Raw genomic sequence first — 18,612 nt, 5'->3', positions numbered from 1 at the left:
CACAAGGAAAAGAAGATGTCTTTCCTAATGGCAATGAAAGACACAAGGCAGGCAGCAGGCTGAAGAAAAAAATGAAATAAAAATAAAAGCATGATCTAAACTACGCTGATGCTATCTGTGGGTATGTAAAAGAGCTAGTCACAGAAAATGTGTATTTTTAGCAGAAACAAGCAATTCAGGTCACTGTTCCCCAAACAAGTAATATTTTGATATTTAAATTTTTATTTAAATTTAAAACTTTTAAATTTAAAATATTTAAATTAAAAAAAAAAACTGTTAACAAGCAAAGTAGTTCGTGTAGATCTGGGGAAAGATGAAAAAAAAGGAATGAAAGTTTACTCAAGTATTGTGTATCTGTTAGCCACACAAAAATCTTCACATTTAGCTACCTGTGGTAGTGTACATCTGTGTGCCCCAACTCACGAATCTGAGATGAGAGGATCAAAAATTTGAGGTCAGTTTGAACTGCATAACAAGAACTTACCTCAAAAATATAAATCCCTGGGTCTGGAGAGATGGCTCAGCAGTTAAGAGTGCTGATCATAAGGACAAGAATTCTCAGATCCAAGCACCCCCATTCTTGGATCCAAGCACCTCCATTCTTAGATCCAAGCACCCCCATTTTCAGACCCGAGCACCCCCATTATTACGCACAAGACAAAGACCTACAACGTAGGGATCCAACACCCTAACTCAGGCCTCTGCACATGCACAGGTATGCATGCATGCCTACACACACGTGTGTGCATACACTCACAGAGACACACATACAAATAAAATGAATCATTTAAAAAAAATTCTTGTGGCTGGGGAGAGATGATTCAGCTGTTAAGAGCACTGGCTGCTTTTCCAGAAGATCCAAGTTATGTTCCCAGGACTCACCTGGTGACCCTCACACATCTGTATGACTCCAAGTTCCCCTTTGACCTCTGCGGGAACCGGCATACACATAGGCACAGGTATGCCTGCAGGCAAAGCACTCATACCTATAAATATTTGTAAACGTTTAATTCTTACATATACAGCTCCTGAAACACAACACACTAACAGAGCTAAAAATGTTCTAATCATAAACACAAAATAAAACCAGTTTCATATTCATGAGGTAAATAGTGTTTTCCTAAAAACAACCTTCTCCTTGTAACATGAAAGCGGCTGAGTACCTTGAAGATAGTTTTCTCTGCTTCTTAGTGCTGAGCTAGCACCCAGTTTATCCCACCAGATCTGGTGACTGGAAGGCTTTCTTTAAGGATGCACGCCATTTGGCCTTCCCATTTAGCATCACTGACCTTCTGCGTCAGTTTTTGCATCCTCCCTCAGTCATTGCCTCTCCATCATCCTTCAAGAAAGCATTTATAGCTCACAGATACAAGTGTGAACTCTTGGGGACAAATGACATCATGATTTCACTTGAAAAGAAGTCATGCTTGTGCTCCAAATGCATAGACATACTTTGGGGATGACCATCGTAAGAAAGGCGTAAATAACATTAATCAAGCTCAGAGAGGCTTGCAGACTGCCGAGAATGCCTTGATGTTATGAGTCAGAGTGCACAGGGGAGGACGAGGGGCTAGAAGCAGACAATGTAGCTGGAGCTAGCACAGCACACGAAAGCTCACCCACACAGCCGTGCCTTACCCAGGCCCATGAGGGTGCCGGAAGAAGCTGTACCTAGCTCAGGATCTGTCTGACCTTAGAGTCCCAGAGCAGAAGTCATCTGTGAATGGGGACTCGTCCAACCAGTAGCTTGCATGCGAACCATGGGCCCTGTTGAAGAGGCGCTTGCAGCCAGCGAAGTATATTGTCACCCTTTGCCCCTGCATGACGACACACTCTTTCATTTCCATCCTGTCTTTCTCCCTTTCTGTCTCCCTTGCTCAGACTGCTATCTTAATAAATGTCTTTCTGGCACAGTGAAACTAAAAGTGGAGCAGAAACTGGAGCAGATGGGGAAGGTGCAGGGGGTGTGGCTGCACACAGCCCACGTCCTGTGCATGGATGCCATCCTCAGCGTAGGCCTGGAGATGGGAAGCCACAACCCGGACTGCTGGCCACACGTGTTCAGGTGCATGATGGGATCCCCACCCCTGATGGCACAGACCCCACCTTGGGAAGCCTGGGGTGGTAGACAGAGTCTTGTAGGCTCCGGGCTCTGCCAGCAGATTATGAGCCCTTACTGTTCAGATAACATGCCAAGTGAGACACAGGGCAGGAGATAAGGACCGCTGGATGTATGTTTCTGGAGAACGGAGTTGCGGAACTGCATTCAGGGAATTGTGATTTATCTGTTGACACTCCTGTGGGATTCAGATATATTATATTACACCAAGGAGGAAAACCCTAGACTCCTAAGTGGTAGATGGAAGACAACCGTGCAGTTTCAATGCATGAGTCTAAGATGTGCTCAGGGGTCAATAATACAACTATTATGTGTTCATTAATGTCATCTCTATGTAAAAAAAAAAGACCTGGTATACACACATCATTACATACAATAGTCACTGAAGACATCTCGTTTAACTAGACATGGAAAAATAAGAATACAACAGTACATCTGTGCAAAAGGCCACTAAAAAATTTGACTTTTAAGTGTTGTGCCATTGAAGAGGCTCCCAGCCAACAGCTGTAAAATAAAAAACAAAATGACAACTCCAGACTCCAACTCTGTAGTCCAAGATTAGAGCCAGTCCTCTCCAAGCACTGGCATTAGGAGAAGAACAAGGGGGAAAGCCCTGCTCAGTTACGCTCAGCTGGGCCTTAAGCAGGCATCAGCCAAGGTGTCACACTGAAATGCCTTGCAAGCAGACCAGCCATGGGAGGAGAGCAGTTGGAGGTCAGCAAGATCTGAGGTCAGTTTCACGTCACCAGCACTAATCAAGCCACAGTGTTGGTTGAGTTCCTAAGAGAAGAGCTTGTGCAGTATCCAAGCACTGTAAAGCCAACCAACTTTGAGAAGAACGTGAAAGGACCAGGATGAAGCAGCCCAGAATAGAAAGGGGTGTGACAGAGAAGTGGATGATCAAATGTTCTGCATCTGTCTTACAAGGAAACCAAAGAGGAGACTCGAGTGTTGCCCAAGCAATGTGAGTTCCACAAATCCCAGATTAGAGCACACCAGAGTGGTTTATCCAGGATACCCTCAGACAACTAGATTGTCAGAGATAAAGGATGTCTTAGAAATCATCTAATCCCAAATCCTGCTAGGAGCAGGCACTTTGGAGTTGGCAGTTACACATGTCTATTCTGATGTTGCTAGGGGACCCTTGCCCCAGCCCCAATCCCTACTTGAACATGAGATACATGGAGTTATCAGCATCAGACACTGTTGACAGAGGTTTCTGTCCTGCCTGGTCCCACAGCCATTCAGTCCCAAATAAACACACAGAGATCTACATTAATTATAAACTGGTTGGCCTGTTAGCTCAGGCTTCTTATTAACTAATTCTTACACCTTAAATTAATCCATAATTCTTGTCTGTGTTGGCCACGTGGCTTGGTACCTTTATCAGCGAGACATTCTCATCTTCCTCTGCATCTGGATGATGACTGCAGACTGAGCCTTTTCATTTCTCAGAATTCTCCTGTTCTGGTCACCCACCTATACTTCTTGCCTGGCTACTGGCCAATCAGCATTTATTAAACCAATACAGGTGACAAATCTTTACAGGGTACAAGACCATTGTCCCACAGCAAGTCACATCATAGCTTGGTAGAGTTCTACTGTGTGGAGAGAGCCTGTCTGTCGTGTGCATGCTCATTCTGGGGTCCAGTCAATAGGAAGTGCTTCTCAGATCCTATCAGAGCATGGAGTATGGAGTGGGATTGGTCCTCAGAAGTCAGTAAGCCAGGCAACACAGAAGTGAAGACTAGGGATCTGTTGCCTATCTTTTCCCTAGAAGAGTGATGGGTGAGAGAATCTGAGGACTCCTTCATCTATGCCAAGATTGGTCCAACTTAAAACAAGTTTTGTGTCTCTACATAGAAACATACATAGTAAGGAAATGGCAGTGCCAAATATGATAAGAGAAAAGGGGAAAAACTGGGGTTAATTCTAGGGCTAGCTGGATTTCCTTCTTCTCTCGCTATGGGGTGGATAGAGCTGGCAATGTTGGGCTACGGTGTTCACTTCCTGTTTGTCTGGTTCTTTCTAGGGTATGTGAGTATGTGGGCACTTTGGAGCACACCCACTTCAGCGATGGTACCTCCCAGCCCCCTCTGACCATCCGTCAGCCACAGAAGACCTCCGGGAGCTCTGGCCTCCTTGGGGATCTTGAGTGTGAGGGCTCGTGTCAGGAGCAGACCCTGGAGCAGGGCCCCTCCCTGAGCACAGCCCCTGTGGTGCAGCCACGCTCCATCCAGGAGCTTGTTCAGGAGTGCAGCCGTGGCCGGACCTCAGACTTCCGGGGAGGCAGTCTGAGTGGGAACAGTGCCGCCAAGGTGGTCCTCAGCCTTTCCACCCAGGCCGACAGGTAATTGAGGCTAGCCTACCACACAAGGCTGCTGAGCTGGTGATTGTCTGGTGGCTGTGCTTATATTCACTTGTCTGGTCTCAAAATCAGCTGGGGAGAACTTGTATTAGCCAGATACTGAAAATGATTTCCAGAGAGAGCGCGCGCGTGCCTTGCCTGTTCTTTAGGCACCATCCACCTTTTTATTTTCTTTTCATTTATTTATGCAACAGGTTCTCTGGAACCTATCAAGAAGGCTAGGCTGGCCAAACAGCAGGCCCTCGTTTTCTGGGATCACTTACAAATATGAGCCACGACACTCTGCTTTCATGTGGGTCCTAGGAGTTGAATTCAGGTCCTTGGGATGGCAAAGGCAACCATTTCTTCAACTGAGCTATCTCCCAGCCCTCTTTCCATCTTCTGAAGGCATTGCCTTCCCCCTACCACACACCATCCTTCGAATGAACTCTAAGGCCTGAGTTCCAGGTCTGCCGCGGACTGTCTGCACTTAAGTCCCTGGTTTTGATACCATGTCTGACAACTCACTGGGCCCTGGCTTCCTCGCTGGTAAAACGAGGTTCTTTTTAGAAATAATTCTTATGGGGTAGTTATGAGGTTGAATTAAGTAATAACTTGTGCAGCACCTAGAACATGGCTTGGGAAATAGTAAAGATTCAATGTTTTGGTGATTCTTGCTATGAAATCCCATACCATGGGTTGTGGTGATGGCTCCGTAAACAAAGTGTTGGGTGCACAAGGGTGAGAACTGGAGATCAGATCCCCAGGGATTACATAAAAAGCCAGGCAGGCCTGGTAGCGCCCTGGACTTTTTAACACTTGGGAGGTAAGGACAGGATCCCTAAGTCAAGATAGTTACCTAGGCTGGCAGAAATCAACAAGCCCTGGGTTCAGTAAGAGAGCCTGAAGCAGCAAATGTGTGGAATGGGAGCAATCAAGGAAGATGCCTATCGCCGGCTTCAGGCTTGAGCACATGTGCACACACATGCACCTACACACATATGAACATGCGTGCTCATATGTATACACACACATGCGCACAAAAGAAAATAATAAAAATTTTCACTCAGGAACCCAGAAGTATGATACTTAATGATGCCTAAGGTAAAGGAAGGAAAACCAACTATTGCCTCAACTATTTGGCAACATGTCTTGATGTTGGAAATGTTTGTGAGCCCCAGTCACATATGGCATTGCCTTATCTATCCACTCAGCATATAGTCATTATGCCCAGGCCTCCTATAAAGGGAACAGACAGGGAGTGGCTAAGGCACCAGGCTGAGCATTCACTGGCTGGGCTCAGAGAGCCCTGGCTGCCTGTCCTAACCTTGATATTGACCTGCCTGATAGTGTCTGTAGAAACAGTTACACCGAGGCTTACTCCCCACTGGCTCATACACTGTGCACAGTGTTCTGGCTGGTAGAATAATCCCTTGTTCCTATTTATCCAGTGAATTGGCTATTCAAGTGTTTCTGGATCCTGGAAGTGGCACATGGGTGTCAGGGGGAGTGTAACACTCCTGGGGTCTCTTTGATAAAGCAAAAGAAAAAAAATGGCTAAGAGATCCAGAAGCAAAATAGAATCCTAATTGGAAACACAAAATAGCAAAGAAAATACTTCAGAAATATTTAACTATTGTTTCCATCCTTTTTTTGACTCATATTCTTTTACTGGGCATTAAATTATAATTTCTCATAAGCACTGCAATTTGAATTGGCTACTCCTTTAGGAAATCATGGCTTAAAATTTTAAGAGCAATTTTTATATATCTGTATATTATTTGTGTCTGTTCATTATCACAGATTGGGAATGATACTAATATATACCTCACCATAGGCCAAGTCATCTCTAATGCTCGTTATAAGATATACTTGCACATAGCCAGGCATGGGCACACAGCTAAAACCCCACCATTCTGGAAGCTGAGGCAGGAGGATCATGTGTTCCAGCCTTGGAAGCATAGGGAGTCTCACAAACTACATCAGCATTGTTGACTGTATTAGACAGTGTCCGGCGGCTTTTCTAAAGTGTAAGAATATAGTCACTGCTTGAATCCCAAATCACCACTTGTGACTATGTCCCTTTCATAGGAGGGCACAGTGATATTGACCTACAAAACCAAGCAGGCAGGATATCTATTGTCTTAGTATTTCTGTTAATAACCATGTGCATTTAGTTAAGAAATTAATAGCTGAAAACATTTAAAAATGTAGCCCAATTTGGTGTTGATAGAGAACACAGTGATTGTTGAAATTATGAGACTAGCACACATGACGTAATAAATGTATTCTCTGAAGTCTCAGAACACTTAATAGACTACCAAACTGTGTGTGTGTTTGTGGTGTTTGGTGTGTGAAGTTTGTGTGTGCTTATGTGCTGTATATTGGTGTTTGATATGTGTGTATATGTGTATGTGTACTGTGATGTGTGTGCTTTTGTGCTGGTGTTTGTTGGTACATGTGTGTGAATGTGAGCTGTGTGCTTACTTGAGCAAAGTTGTGTGCACTGTGTGTTTACTGTGTGTACTATGTGTATGTGCTGGTATATGTGAGGTATGTGTATATGGGTATGTATTGTGTGGTTGCTCTATCTGTATGATGTATGCTATGTGCCTGTGCTGTGTGTATGCTGTGTTTTTCATTAGATATTTCATGCCAATATAAGACCTCAGTTTGTAAACATAATTATCTTTGAAGTATAAAAAAAGATTTTGCTGCTATATTGATATAATTTCTTGGAAGAACAATCAAAGGGGGATTAATTTTAATTAAATTAGATATCTGTTAATGCTGGCTACAAAAATAAATTTTAACAAGGTATTTAAAAGTTAAAATATGTCTAATATAACTATAGTTTTAAAAGCTTATTGAATTTTTTAATTTATTTGTGCAAAACATGGTGATAAGTAGCTGGCAATCTTTGTTTTGGATAACCTCTTCACCTCAACATCGTGTGTGTGTGTGTGTGTGTGTGTGTGTGTGTGTGTGTGTGTGTGTGTTTGGTCTATCTTTCCGTCTCACTTTCTGTCTGGGAGTGAACAATTTACTCAAAGGAAATTCTCTAGTCCTCTTCATTGGATGATTAAAGTGGTTCCTAAGTTTCTTAAGCTTGAGACAAGAATGAGACAAGGATGGGTCTAAAGCCGGCTAAGTTTCTGAGTCCTTCTGCTTTCTCTGTCGAAGATTTTCACAGCTCCCGTGCTCAGAATGCATCCTCACCACTCAAAGGCTCCAGTGAATAGGCCATAATAATTATATAATAGAAACTAACATTAGTTCGTGGTGAAGGTGCCAAGCACTCTCCTGGATACTCCACACAGACCAGACAACCCTCCAGGCAGCCTAACCATGAGAGTTGTTAGCTTTATTTCTTAGAGGAGGAAAAGATAGGCCAGTGGCGTTAGCTAATTCATTTTCAATCGTTCCACTTTAGAATGATGGAGCCAGCAAAGGCTTCTGAGTCTGTCTCACTCCAATACTTTTACAGACAACATCACAAGTGTAATAAGTGCAGGCTTTTTTAAAAAAAAAAATAGAATCTCATGTCTCTTAGGCTGTTCCCAATTTGCTGTATAGCTGAGGATGGCCTTAAATCTCTTTCAAGCCTTAATATCCTCAGTGGGGGTGATTATAGCCTTGAACTTGTAACACCACTCTCAGTTTATGGTGTGCTGGTGATGGGACCCAGGCTTCAGGCATGCTGCATACACTCTACAAAGTAGTAGCATCCTCATCTACTAAAGCTGCAGGATTTATTTTTAATCTTTGTAAATGCATATTATGTTTTGCCCAAGTGTATGCCTGAGTACCGCATATACACATGGGGGACACTGGATCCCCTGGGACTATGTGCTGGAATTGAACTTGAGTCCTCCGAAAAAAATTCAGCCAGTGCTCTTAAGTGCTGAGCCATCTATTCAGCCCTAAAATTACAGAATCTTGTTTTGTTTTGTTTTGCTTGTTTTTGGTTTTTGAGACAGGGTTTCTCTATGTGACAGCCCTGGCTGTCCTGGAACTTACTCTGTAGACCAGGCTGGCCTCAAACTCATAGAAATTTGTCTGCCTCTGCCTCCCGAGTGCTGGGATTAAAGGTGCACCACCACTACCCAGCAAAATTACAGAATCTTAGTTAAGCATGACACTCTGATCCAGATGGCAATGGAAGACATTGTGATTAGAAAAATTCAATACACACTACATATGAAATTATTTCATACATTCCTCTTGGCGTCCAGAATGAACCTGTGGGTTTGATTTGCACTTATCTGCAGACTAAAGTTTTGTTTTGCTTCCTGTGAGCTTTGCAGTCATTCGTGTGAAGAAATGACTTTTCAAGGTCCTTGGCATTTCAAACTAGGTCCTTGACTTTGATGTTAAATTTCAAGCTTGCTTCATCTTTCTCAACAGCTGGGTTTATAAAATTTACAGAATTATAAAATGTCTCTTAATGCCTCATTTCTTTTACTCTTGCTGTCTTAAAGCTTAGTATATCTTATCTTAGCTTTTCGTAAAGGCTCAGGATTCAGTTTCCTGCACAAGACAGTGATCCTTGTGCAGATGGTATGGCACACCACTGACATCCCCGCAGGCTTGGCGGGTAGACCATAGGTGGCCTCACTGCTCACGGTGGTTATGGGAACCTGATGTACATCTCACCCTTCTCCCCATCGCCCTGGAATCTCTGGAAGCAATACTTTGTCATTTTTTCACATTCTTGCTGAACACTGTAGGATCACTTACCCCAACTGGCTAGCTTGGAACCTGCAAAGATTTTTTTCAAGGATGTCGTATGGTATTCATTGCATGAAAATCCCATTGCTAGTGCAGACTTTGGCACATTAATAATGGTTATGATCATACCACCCATTTGCCTGCAGTGTTCGGAGTTTTTGTTAATCACCTCAGCTGAATATATCATAATTATTCTGCCATACGCCCTTGCTGAATTGTTCCCACATAACACGTATGTTTATTTGCACCCAGGCTCTTCGACGATGCTACAGATAAGTTGAACCTCACGGCCTTGGGAGGGTTCCTCTACCAGCTAAAGAAAGCGTCTCAGTCCCAGCTTTTCCATTCTGTGACAGACACGGTCGATTACTCTCTGGCTATGCCAGGTAATTTTCCCTGGAGAAACTGGTGGTAGGTAAGGATGAAATAACCCCAGTGATGGATGCCAACGGCATGTGTGAAACATGACAGCAACAGTCATAACTGTTACAGTTTGAAACATCCATCCTCATGATCTGGGCTTCATGGTAAGCACTGGATGTGGGCCCTCACATTCATTTAATAATAAAAGGAACTTTAAGAAGTAGTTATATTTACCCCCTTGTTTTATACATGAGATCAGTGGAGAAAAGAGGGAAATCCTTGACCTATTCCAATGCAGCTACTAAAAGGGTCTAACTCCTCAGCGTTACTATTTAAGCCACTGTGTCTTGCCTTCTCTGTGGACATAGTGTTGAATTGGGGATAGTTTTTGGTCCTAGTGAGTGACCACCTTTCTGATTTTGAGTGAAAGGCTCTCTCCTTCCTTGATGAGCATCTGAAACCATCTTGCTATCCAAGACCACTGCCTTGATTTCTCAACTTCCTGGTGCTCGAGTCCTTTGAACTATTCCTGAGTTTGGGCTTTCTCATCTTGCCTTCCTGTAGGAGAAGTTAAGTCTACCCAGGATCGCAAAAGCGCTCTGCACCTGTTCCGCCTGGGGGATGCCATGCTGAGGATCGTGAGGAGCAAAGCCCGGCCCCTGCTCCATGTGATGCGCTGCTGGAGCCTTGTGGCACCACACCTGGTGGAGGTAAGCGTGGAAGGTGGGAAGAACCTGTGTGTCAGCTCAGGGAAGGCTTGCTACAGAGCCAGCAGAGCGGCTGTATTCAGAGGGCCATGGGGCAATGAGACCCTTCCCATAACCTGGTCATAAGCGCCAGTGTTCTCTGGTTATATATCAAGGCATCTGAGGGCTCACCTGAATATCAGTGCTGTGCTGGTCTCACTGTGGCCACCTCTATTCCAAGTATATGGCTCAACTAGTCTCCTTGCTAAGGTGGTTCTTGATTCTTACATTCTGATCTTGAGTCTGGAGCTAAAAGGTAGAACCCTCAATCAATTCTTCCCTTTGGGGCAACATCTTTGGTTCTTGTCTCTCTTCTCTGATAACTCAGTTTCTAGGGACATATTTTTAGGAGGGGGAACTGTAGCACCAGCACTATAGGATGGTACACGAGTCAGAAAAAGGAATGGAGATTTAAAAACCTACACATACAGGCAGCGACACGGGGATATGGGTCTTCCTCGAAATAGGAATGCCAACTTTATTGTGCTCCAGGGAAGCTTATATAGGGATCCTTAACTGATAGCCATGCCCCAGCTCTTGGGATTTCCAGCCAGAATTCACTCCCTTGCCATCAGGAACTCATGAGGGTCTCGTGCTCAGAGCAGCTGCAGGCACAGGAAAACAAGCTGTTTACTCCGGCAGGCAAAGAAAGTCAAGGAACCAGGGGTCTGCAACCCCCAACAAGGAACCATATATCCCGGTTTTCCTGAAGTGAATACTAACACCTTCCCGCTCCCCAGAGTAAAGCAGTTTACAGGATCAGTCTTGTGGTAGCTCTATACCAAATCATCGCAGTACATGAGGACTGGATCTGTTAGTCACTAATTCTGTCACTGTGATAAAACTCTGAGACCAAGACAGCTTATAGAGAGCAGGGATTATTTGGACTTCAGCTCCCATAATGACAGGGAAGCAGAGCCCGGAAGCTGAGAGGTCACACCTTCAGATATAAACGCAAAGCCCTGAGAACAGCCTGGAGGTCAGGTGATGCTACTAAATCTCAAAGCTTTCCAATAGTGTCACTTCCTTGAGCAAGGCGGTTCCACCTCCCCAGTATGCCAGCTAGGGACCAAGTGTTCACATAGATACCCGAGTCTATGGGAATCATTTCTCATTCAAACCACTCCACTGGCGAAGTAACAGGGAACATCATTGCCCTATTTACAATGGTAACTTCATAAACACCCTGCTGCACTTATTTAGTAAAGATAAACAAGAAAATACATCACAGAATTTAATTTACTAACCTGAAGATTGTCTAGTAAAGAAAGGTAAAAAATATCAATTTCTCCAAGGCCAAAGGTCCCATCGTCTAGATACTCGGCTACCATTAGCTACACTGAAAGCCGTGGAGCTTCAAACAGCATCCTTGTATTTCGCTCATTGATCTTCTCTAGCAGAAACTTGAAGCAAATGCTCTGGTAATTCTGGTCTGGTCTAGCGTGCTGGCTAGTTTTATTCCAGCTTGACCAAGCTAGCATCATTTGGGAAAAGGGAACCTCGGTTAAGAAAATGTCTCCCTCAGATTAGCCCATGGACTATCCTGTGGTACATTTTCTTGCTTGGTAACCAATGTGGGAGAACCTAACTTATTGTGGGTAGCACCACCCGTGGGCTGGTGGTTCTGGGTGCTTAAAAGAAAACAGTCTGAGTAAACCCTAATGAGCAAGCCAGTAAGCAGCACACCTTCACGGCCTCGGCCATCGGGTTCTGCCTCCAGGCTTCTCCCCTGCTTCAGTTCCTGTCCTGACTTCCCTTACTGATGGACTGTCACCTCGAAGTATAAGAGGAAGGAAGTCCTTTCCTCCCCTAGTTGCTTTTGGTCTTGGTGTCTTAGCTTGGAAATAGAAGCCCTAATTAAGACAGCGCTCTTGGCTGATTCCGACTGGCCCTTCTTATATATCCGTCGTAGTCGCCGACATAAAGACTAGTACCCTAATGTGTATATATTCCATACTTTCTTCATCCATTCTTCCATTGAAGGGCATCTAGGTTGTTTCCAGGTTCTGGCTATTACAAACAATGCTGCTATGAACATAGTAGAGCATATACTTTTGTTGTGTGATAAGGCCTCTCTTGGGTATATTCCCAAGAGTGGGGTCCATGGGTTAAAACCGGTCTCGCTGAACATAGTGGACAATGAGGACTACTGAGACCTCAAGAACAATGGCAGTGGGTTTTTGATCCTGCTGCACCTATTGGTTTTGTAGGAGCCTAGGCAGTTTTGTGGATGCTCACCTTACTAGACCTGGATGGAGGTGGGTGGTCCTTGGACTTCCCACAGGGCAGGGAACCCTGATTGCTCTTTGGGCTGACGAGGGAGGGGGACTTGATTGGGGGAGGGGGAGGGAAAGGGGAGGCGGCAGTGGGGAAGAGACAGAAATCTTTAATAAATAAATAAATAAATATACCAACCCAACATAAAAATATTTAAAAAAAAAAAAAAAAGACTAGTACCAACTAGTTCATGAGAGTTTTACCTGTGAAGGCTGATCAGAGTTCTCTCTAGGCTGACCCCTGGCGGTCAGTCCCCACTCATCAATACGGCCTTCTTAGGACTTCCTCAGGTGGAGCACAAACTCCGTATCACAGTTTGATACTTAGGGGATGGTTTCGGTTGTGACAGTAGACAAAGCAGGTCCCAGGTCAAAGTTGAGCCAATGTGGAATGGACTCCTGAAAGAGCATTAGATCCCAGCTCTGTGAACCAATTCATGTTCTCATTGCAATTGACGCACCTCACTAGGGGACAAATGACACACTTGATCGTAATATGTTAGGGGGATGACTAAGGATGAGGCATGCGCAGTTGCATAGGTTGCGGTGCCCGTGCTCTGTACTGCTGAGGAAAACTGTCAAGCTGAGAAAAAAGAAAATAGTAGAACCTTTCCTCTTCCAGAAACCTTAGCTTGACGTTGAAGTTGTATCTAACCAGTTGGTTAAATTTCAGATGCAATTCAATGTATTAACATCTGTATGCTAAAATTCCTTAGAATTTTGTTAAACAGAATCGCTCTCTCTACCTTTACATAATGAGGTGGGCTGGGGAAGCCTTCAGAAGCCACATTTTCCTCACCTGGCTTCCTGCTGGTGTTCAGCTCTCTCTTGTCTTGTGCAGGCCGCTTGCCACAAGGAGCGCCATGTGTCTCAGAAGGCTGTTTCCTTCATCCATGACATCCTGACCGAGGTTCTCACAGACTGGAATGAGCCACCTCACTTTCATTTCAACGAAGCGCTCTTCCGGCCCTTTGAGCGGATCATGCAGTTGGAGCTGTGTGATGAAGACGTTCAAGACCAGGTCAGTGTGACATGGGCTACGGCATCCTGTTCTCCAGGACTGGCATTTGGGGAGGGAGAAGCAGGCACTGTGCTCTGGTTCACATGCTGTCTTCCCAAGCAGTTGACAAAGCGAGGTTAAACAATTTAGCCAGGATCCCCTAGAAATTGATGGAATAGAAACACAGACTTACAGAATCTGGCTGCACTGATGGATAGCTTATAGACCGCACTATTGATCATACTCACCCTGCCTAATGGGGGACAAATGGAAGAAAGCAAACCCGGTGACCTCACAGGTGACACATTGGTAGGTCCAGAACTCAGCAGGCTCTCTCCCAAAATCAACTCAGATATTGAATAGAGCTTTTTGTTTCCTTTTAAATGCAATGACATATTGACAAGAAAATGAAACCTACTTAAATGGCACCATGGTGACAGCCAGAGAGGATGGACACCTACACAGCCCCTGGGCTGGTTTTGCTATAATGGATTGTACCATCAGATGAAGCCAGAGTTCATCATATCACATTCTCCGGGTTGTAGTAGCCAATGACAGCTATAAATCTCACTCAGGCTTCCCTTAGGCCAAGCATAAATATAAAAATAAGTAACATTAGAGAAAAGAGAAGAAATGAGGCTATATAGAAGCCAAATTCTGCTTTTTCCTCCCAAATAAAGTCAGTGTTAACTAGACATTTTATGTGATAAATTGAAGGTGCAAATTATAATCCCCTCATTAAAAAATGAAGAAAGTGGTGTATATATGAAGAGAATTATATTCTGTGTTATAAACAGAGATGTTAAAATGGCATGTGCTTAACATAAAGAAGGTAGTAAAAGAAGACTAGAAGAACAAAAGGTACAGTAAGTATGGGAAACAGCAAAATGCTGATGTAAGTTGATCCACATGCATAGTAGCTTTGAGTAGGATGCGCAGCATCGTTAGGAAAATGCAAATCGAACCCATGATGAGTACTGGTTCACTTGCTGTGGAGTGAGGGGCGGGGGGGAGCGGCTAAAAGCAAAGGGGAGATGATAACCACAGGTGAGATGCGAAGGAAATTACCATCAGAAGCTGGATTAAGAAAGCAAATTCTTTACTTGGTTCAGAACACAGCCTGGCAGTTCTACCAAGAGTGTGTCCCCAAGAGAAAGTAAGAAACCATTGATGGAAATGTTTGTGGTCACAGTCACATCATCAGATGGAATCAAGAGCTAGCGGTGGTGGTCTGTGCCTACAATTCCAGGAGGCAGGGGGATTACAAGAGCAGAGCCAGCATGGGCTTCATGGGATGTTCTAAGCCAGTCTGGGCTACTCTCTTGCGGTGGTGAGGAGGAGAGGCTGATAGAAGAAGACAGTGTAGAGCTAGAACCATGCAGATTCTAGCTTTGACAGAGTTTGTGGAATTGTGTTAGTGTCGGGTCAAAGATAAAAGACAAGCAAAGAGTATTACTATTACTAGACATCAGCATTTTATGATTAAAACCAACTCAGTACATTGGGAAGATATAAAAATGAAGGAGGGGGCTCTACAGATATAGTTCAGTCAGTACTGTACTGGCTATCTAAGCCTGAGGACCTGAATTAGATTCCACACCTGTGTAAAAGCAGGCATGTGATGCTCACTGTAACCCCATCTTGGTTGAAGTGGAGAACCCCTAGGGCTTGACTGCTGGCTAACCTGGTCAAACCAGCAAGCTCCAGGTTCAGTGGTAGACTGTTAAGTGGAGAGCAACAGAGGAAACTGCCCAATATCAACCTCTGGCCCTCATACAGGGCACTTACACATACACAACCTTGGAGATGCATGAAGACCCAACAACGGATTGGAGATACTCACCGTGGAGAAAAGTTACTGTTTAATGGGCAGAGAATCTCATTTTTGAAAGATGAAAATTTTGTGGGGATGGATAGCAGTGGAAGTATTAATCTGCATGAGCTATATGCAATTGGAAATGTGGTATATTTACACAGTATACATTTTCCTTTGACATAAAATGAATTATAATGAGATATCACAACACTTCCCTTGAAGCAATTGATAGAACAACCAGACAGCAATGACTCTGGGTAGAGATAGATAATGAGCAACACTGAGGACCAGTCTGAGTGACAGGTGCACATTTCCAAGTGCTTGTGGAGCTTTCTCTGTAATAGTTGTGATGCAAACCTATGAGGCAAGTCGCAATAAGTTTAACCAAATTCAAATCATACAAAGTATATTTTCTGCCCATCATGGGATTGGGTTCATAATAAATTATTTGGGAAAATGTTTAAATATTTGGAAATTCAACATCAAAATTCTAAGTAATCCTTAAGTCAATGAAGAAACGACAAGGAATCTTTTTTAAAAATGTCTTGAGTGAAAACATGACATACTGCATTTGTGGGATGTAGTTAAATTAGTATTTTGAGGGAAATTACAATTGCTAATGTTCATATTAAAATGGAAGACCTCTAAAGAAAGAAGTCCATGATTTTGGCCAATGGACTTGTGAGGAAGTCACTCTTGTAATTCAACAGAGGAAGTCGATGGTATTTTCAGCCAGTTTTACTTGGACATTTGTAAGAAAGATGAGCTTAACCCCTCACCTCTCAACACACACACACACACACACACACACACACACACACACACACACCACACTGAAAACTGGTCATGACTTAACATGAGCAAGAGCAATAACTGTAAGCATGGGTGAGGCAGAGTTTTCTTGGAAGCAATACCAGCAACATGACCCTTAGAAAGAAAAAAATGATGAATCAGACCTTATCAGAATTAAACATTGTATTCCCTGAAAGATAAAAATTAAGATATAATAATAAAAAGGAAAACTCAGGACTGGAGAGTTGGCTGCGTGGTTAAGAGCACTGGCTGCTCTTCCAGAGGACCCAGGTTCGATTCCTAACACACACATGATGTCTCACAACTGTCCATAACTCCAGTTCTATGGAATACAAAGTCTCTGCTGATTCCTCTGGACACCAGGCATGCATATGGTATACATATATACAGGTAAAATGCTCACACAGAAAATCTTTAAAAGAAAAAAAAAGATACGAATCGAAGTTGTAGGAGTTACTTAAAAAGCATGAAGTGGGAAGGCGATGAGGAGGCACATACCCAATACAAAAACCAGCAAGCTCACAGAAGGCTGATCTTGGGGAAATTTACTCGGCAACATTAGTTACTGGGAAAAGAAGCGAGTCTGTCTCAGCTGTGTTTTTCTCTCACTAAAATTAACTCAGAAATGAGGGGAGGGGGACAGAGAAGCCCGCCACCTTCCCTACAAGTTCTCCTTGTATTAATTAACCACTTCTGCCTTCCCTGTGCAGGTGGTCACCTCCATCGGAGAGCTGGTTGAGGTGTGCTCCACGCAGATCCAGTCAGGATGGAGACCCCTGTTCAGTGCTCTGGAGACAGTGCACAGCGGGAACAAGTCGGAGGTGAAGGAGTACCTGGTTGGGGAGTACTCCATGGGTAAGAACAGTTGGATGATTCTTGCCACAGCAGGCACCTTCGTTTCTTAGGCCGAATCTTGGCTCATCAACAGAACAGGAGGAGAGCTGTTCTGCCAGCCATGTTTTGTCAGTGGGAACATGAGGCTAAGACCTGGGGTTGGGTTGTTGCCAGCTGACCCAGAGTTCTGAGCTCATCAGGTCCTGCTCATGCCAAAAGGTTTTTGGTCCACCCTGTATTGCTATATACAGAGTTACTTCCTGAGACCACAGCGGGGAAATGTCACAACTTGAACATCTGAAAATATGAACTGCTGCAAATTCCAAAAAAAAAATGGATTTCAGAGTCTCAGTAAATTCTAGCAACTATTTCGAACTCTGAAAAACTCCAAATTCTGAAAAACATCTAGTCCCCAGCATTTAGGAAAAGGTACACTAAGCCTGTATCTATTTTCAAGTAAGAAGACAGAAAAGTATAAAACAGGGAAATCATAATTAGGGAATTTGGTCGGGCTAGAAATAGATTGGTATGCCCGGAGTCCAGGGGTGTTGTCTCAGTGATCCCCAAGGCCTTATTAACATTCAGAAACCCAGCAGAAGGACTTGTGGGATAGAGCATGCAGCTGTGGTAAGATTTATTGCATGGCTCATGACTAAGTTTCACTATGGTAATATAATAAGGGCATAGCCAGGTTATAAGGTAAAAAGACAGAGAATTGGAAGGATCCTATAGGTTTCCTTGCCTTCCCATAGAACATCACACAGGGAACTCTTCCCTGAGCAGTGGAAGTAGCAGCAACATAAAGTCCATTTATGTTGAAACTGGTCACATAGACATACTGTACCTGGCATATACCAACTCCCAGATGTTCACTATAAAGTAAAACTTTTGCTCAGCCTAGGATAGTGAAGCATCTTATGAGATTACTTGCCCGGGGATATTCTGAGAATCAAGTTCCTGGATGCCAGTCAAGAGCCACCTGATTGACAGCTCTACAAGCATGGTTTTCTATGACAAGCAGACTCGGGCCTTCTGTGTCTCTGCACAGGAATGAATGAACGAGTGTACTTCCCCAGAGGCTCTTCTGTCGATATTCTGCAGTCTCCTGTGCTGAAACATTCCAGAAGCCCCATGCTTACTGTACTGTAGACCACACATTGCTCTGGGTCTGTGTTCCTCCAGCTCGACCCTCCATTATCTCCCCAGCCTCCCCATAGCTCCCATTTAGGTGAAGCAGCAGGATAGGCTAGCTATTCGGTCAAAAGATCCAAACACTTCTCCAGTGACTCTTCTAAGACTACCTAGGAGATGCTGGAAACGTTAGCACCACAAAGGGTTAAAAACCTCCCTTCCTTACAATCTATCCCATTCCTCCCTCAGGAAAAGGCCAGGCTCCCGTGTTCGACGTGTTTGAAGCTTTTCTCAACACTGACAACATTCAGGTCTTTGCTAATGCAGCCACCAGTTACATCATGTGCCTTATGAAGTTCGTCAAAGGACTGGGTAAGTGGAACTCTCCTTTAATGACACCCTCGGTCACAGTAGACCCTTTAAAGGTGACTTTGTA

The 18,612-nt window shown here is 44.0% G+C and overlaps 1 protein-coding gene across 1 annotated transcript in view; it reads left to right on the top strand.

The window, feature by feature from the left end:
• The window catches only part of Arfgef3 (ARFGEF family member 3), a 148,773-nt gene that overhangs the window by 102,171 nt on the left and 27,990 nt on the right, over positions 1-18,612 (top strand). Inside the window, exons 18-24 of the mRNA XM_050159506.1 lie at positions 1,915-2,065; positions 4,152-4,469; positions 9,450-9,583; positions 10,125-10,270; positions 13,424-13,603; positions 16,922-17,066; positions 18,426-18,548. Coding sequence (XP_050015463.1) covers positions 1,915-2,065; positions 4,152-4,469; positions 9,450-9,583; positions 10,125-10,270; positions 13,424-13,603; positions 16,922-17,066; positions 18,426-18,548 — 1,197 coding nt within the window. The remainder of the gene's footprint in view (positions 1-1,914; positions 2,066-4,151; positions 4,470-9,449; positions 9,584-10,124; positions 10,271-13,423; positions 13,604-16,921; positions 17,067-18,425; positions 18,549-18,612) is intronic.

Source organism: Alexandromys fortis, unplaced genomic scaffold (assembly GCF_014885135.2).
Source record: "Alexandromys fortis isolate MF-2015 unplaced genomic scaffold, M_Fortis_MF-2015_v1.1 scaffold_107, whole genome shotgun sequence".
Classification (NCBI taxonomy): Eukaryota; Metazoa; Chordata; class Mammalia; order Rodentia; family Cricetidae; genus Alexandromys; species Alexandromys fortis.
This window is presented reverse-complemented; position numbering and strand designations above follow the sequence as displayed.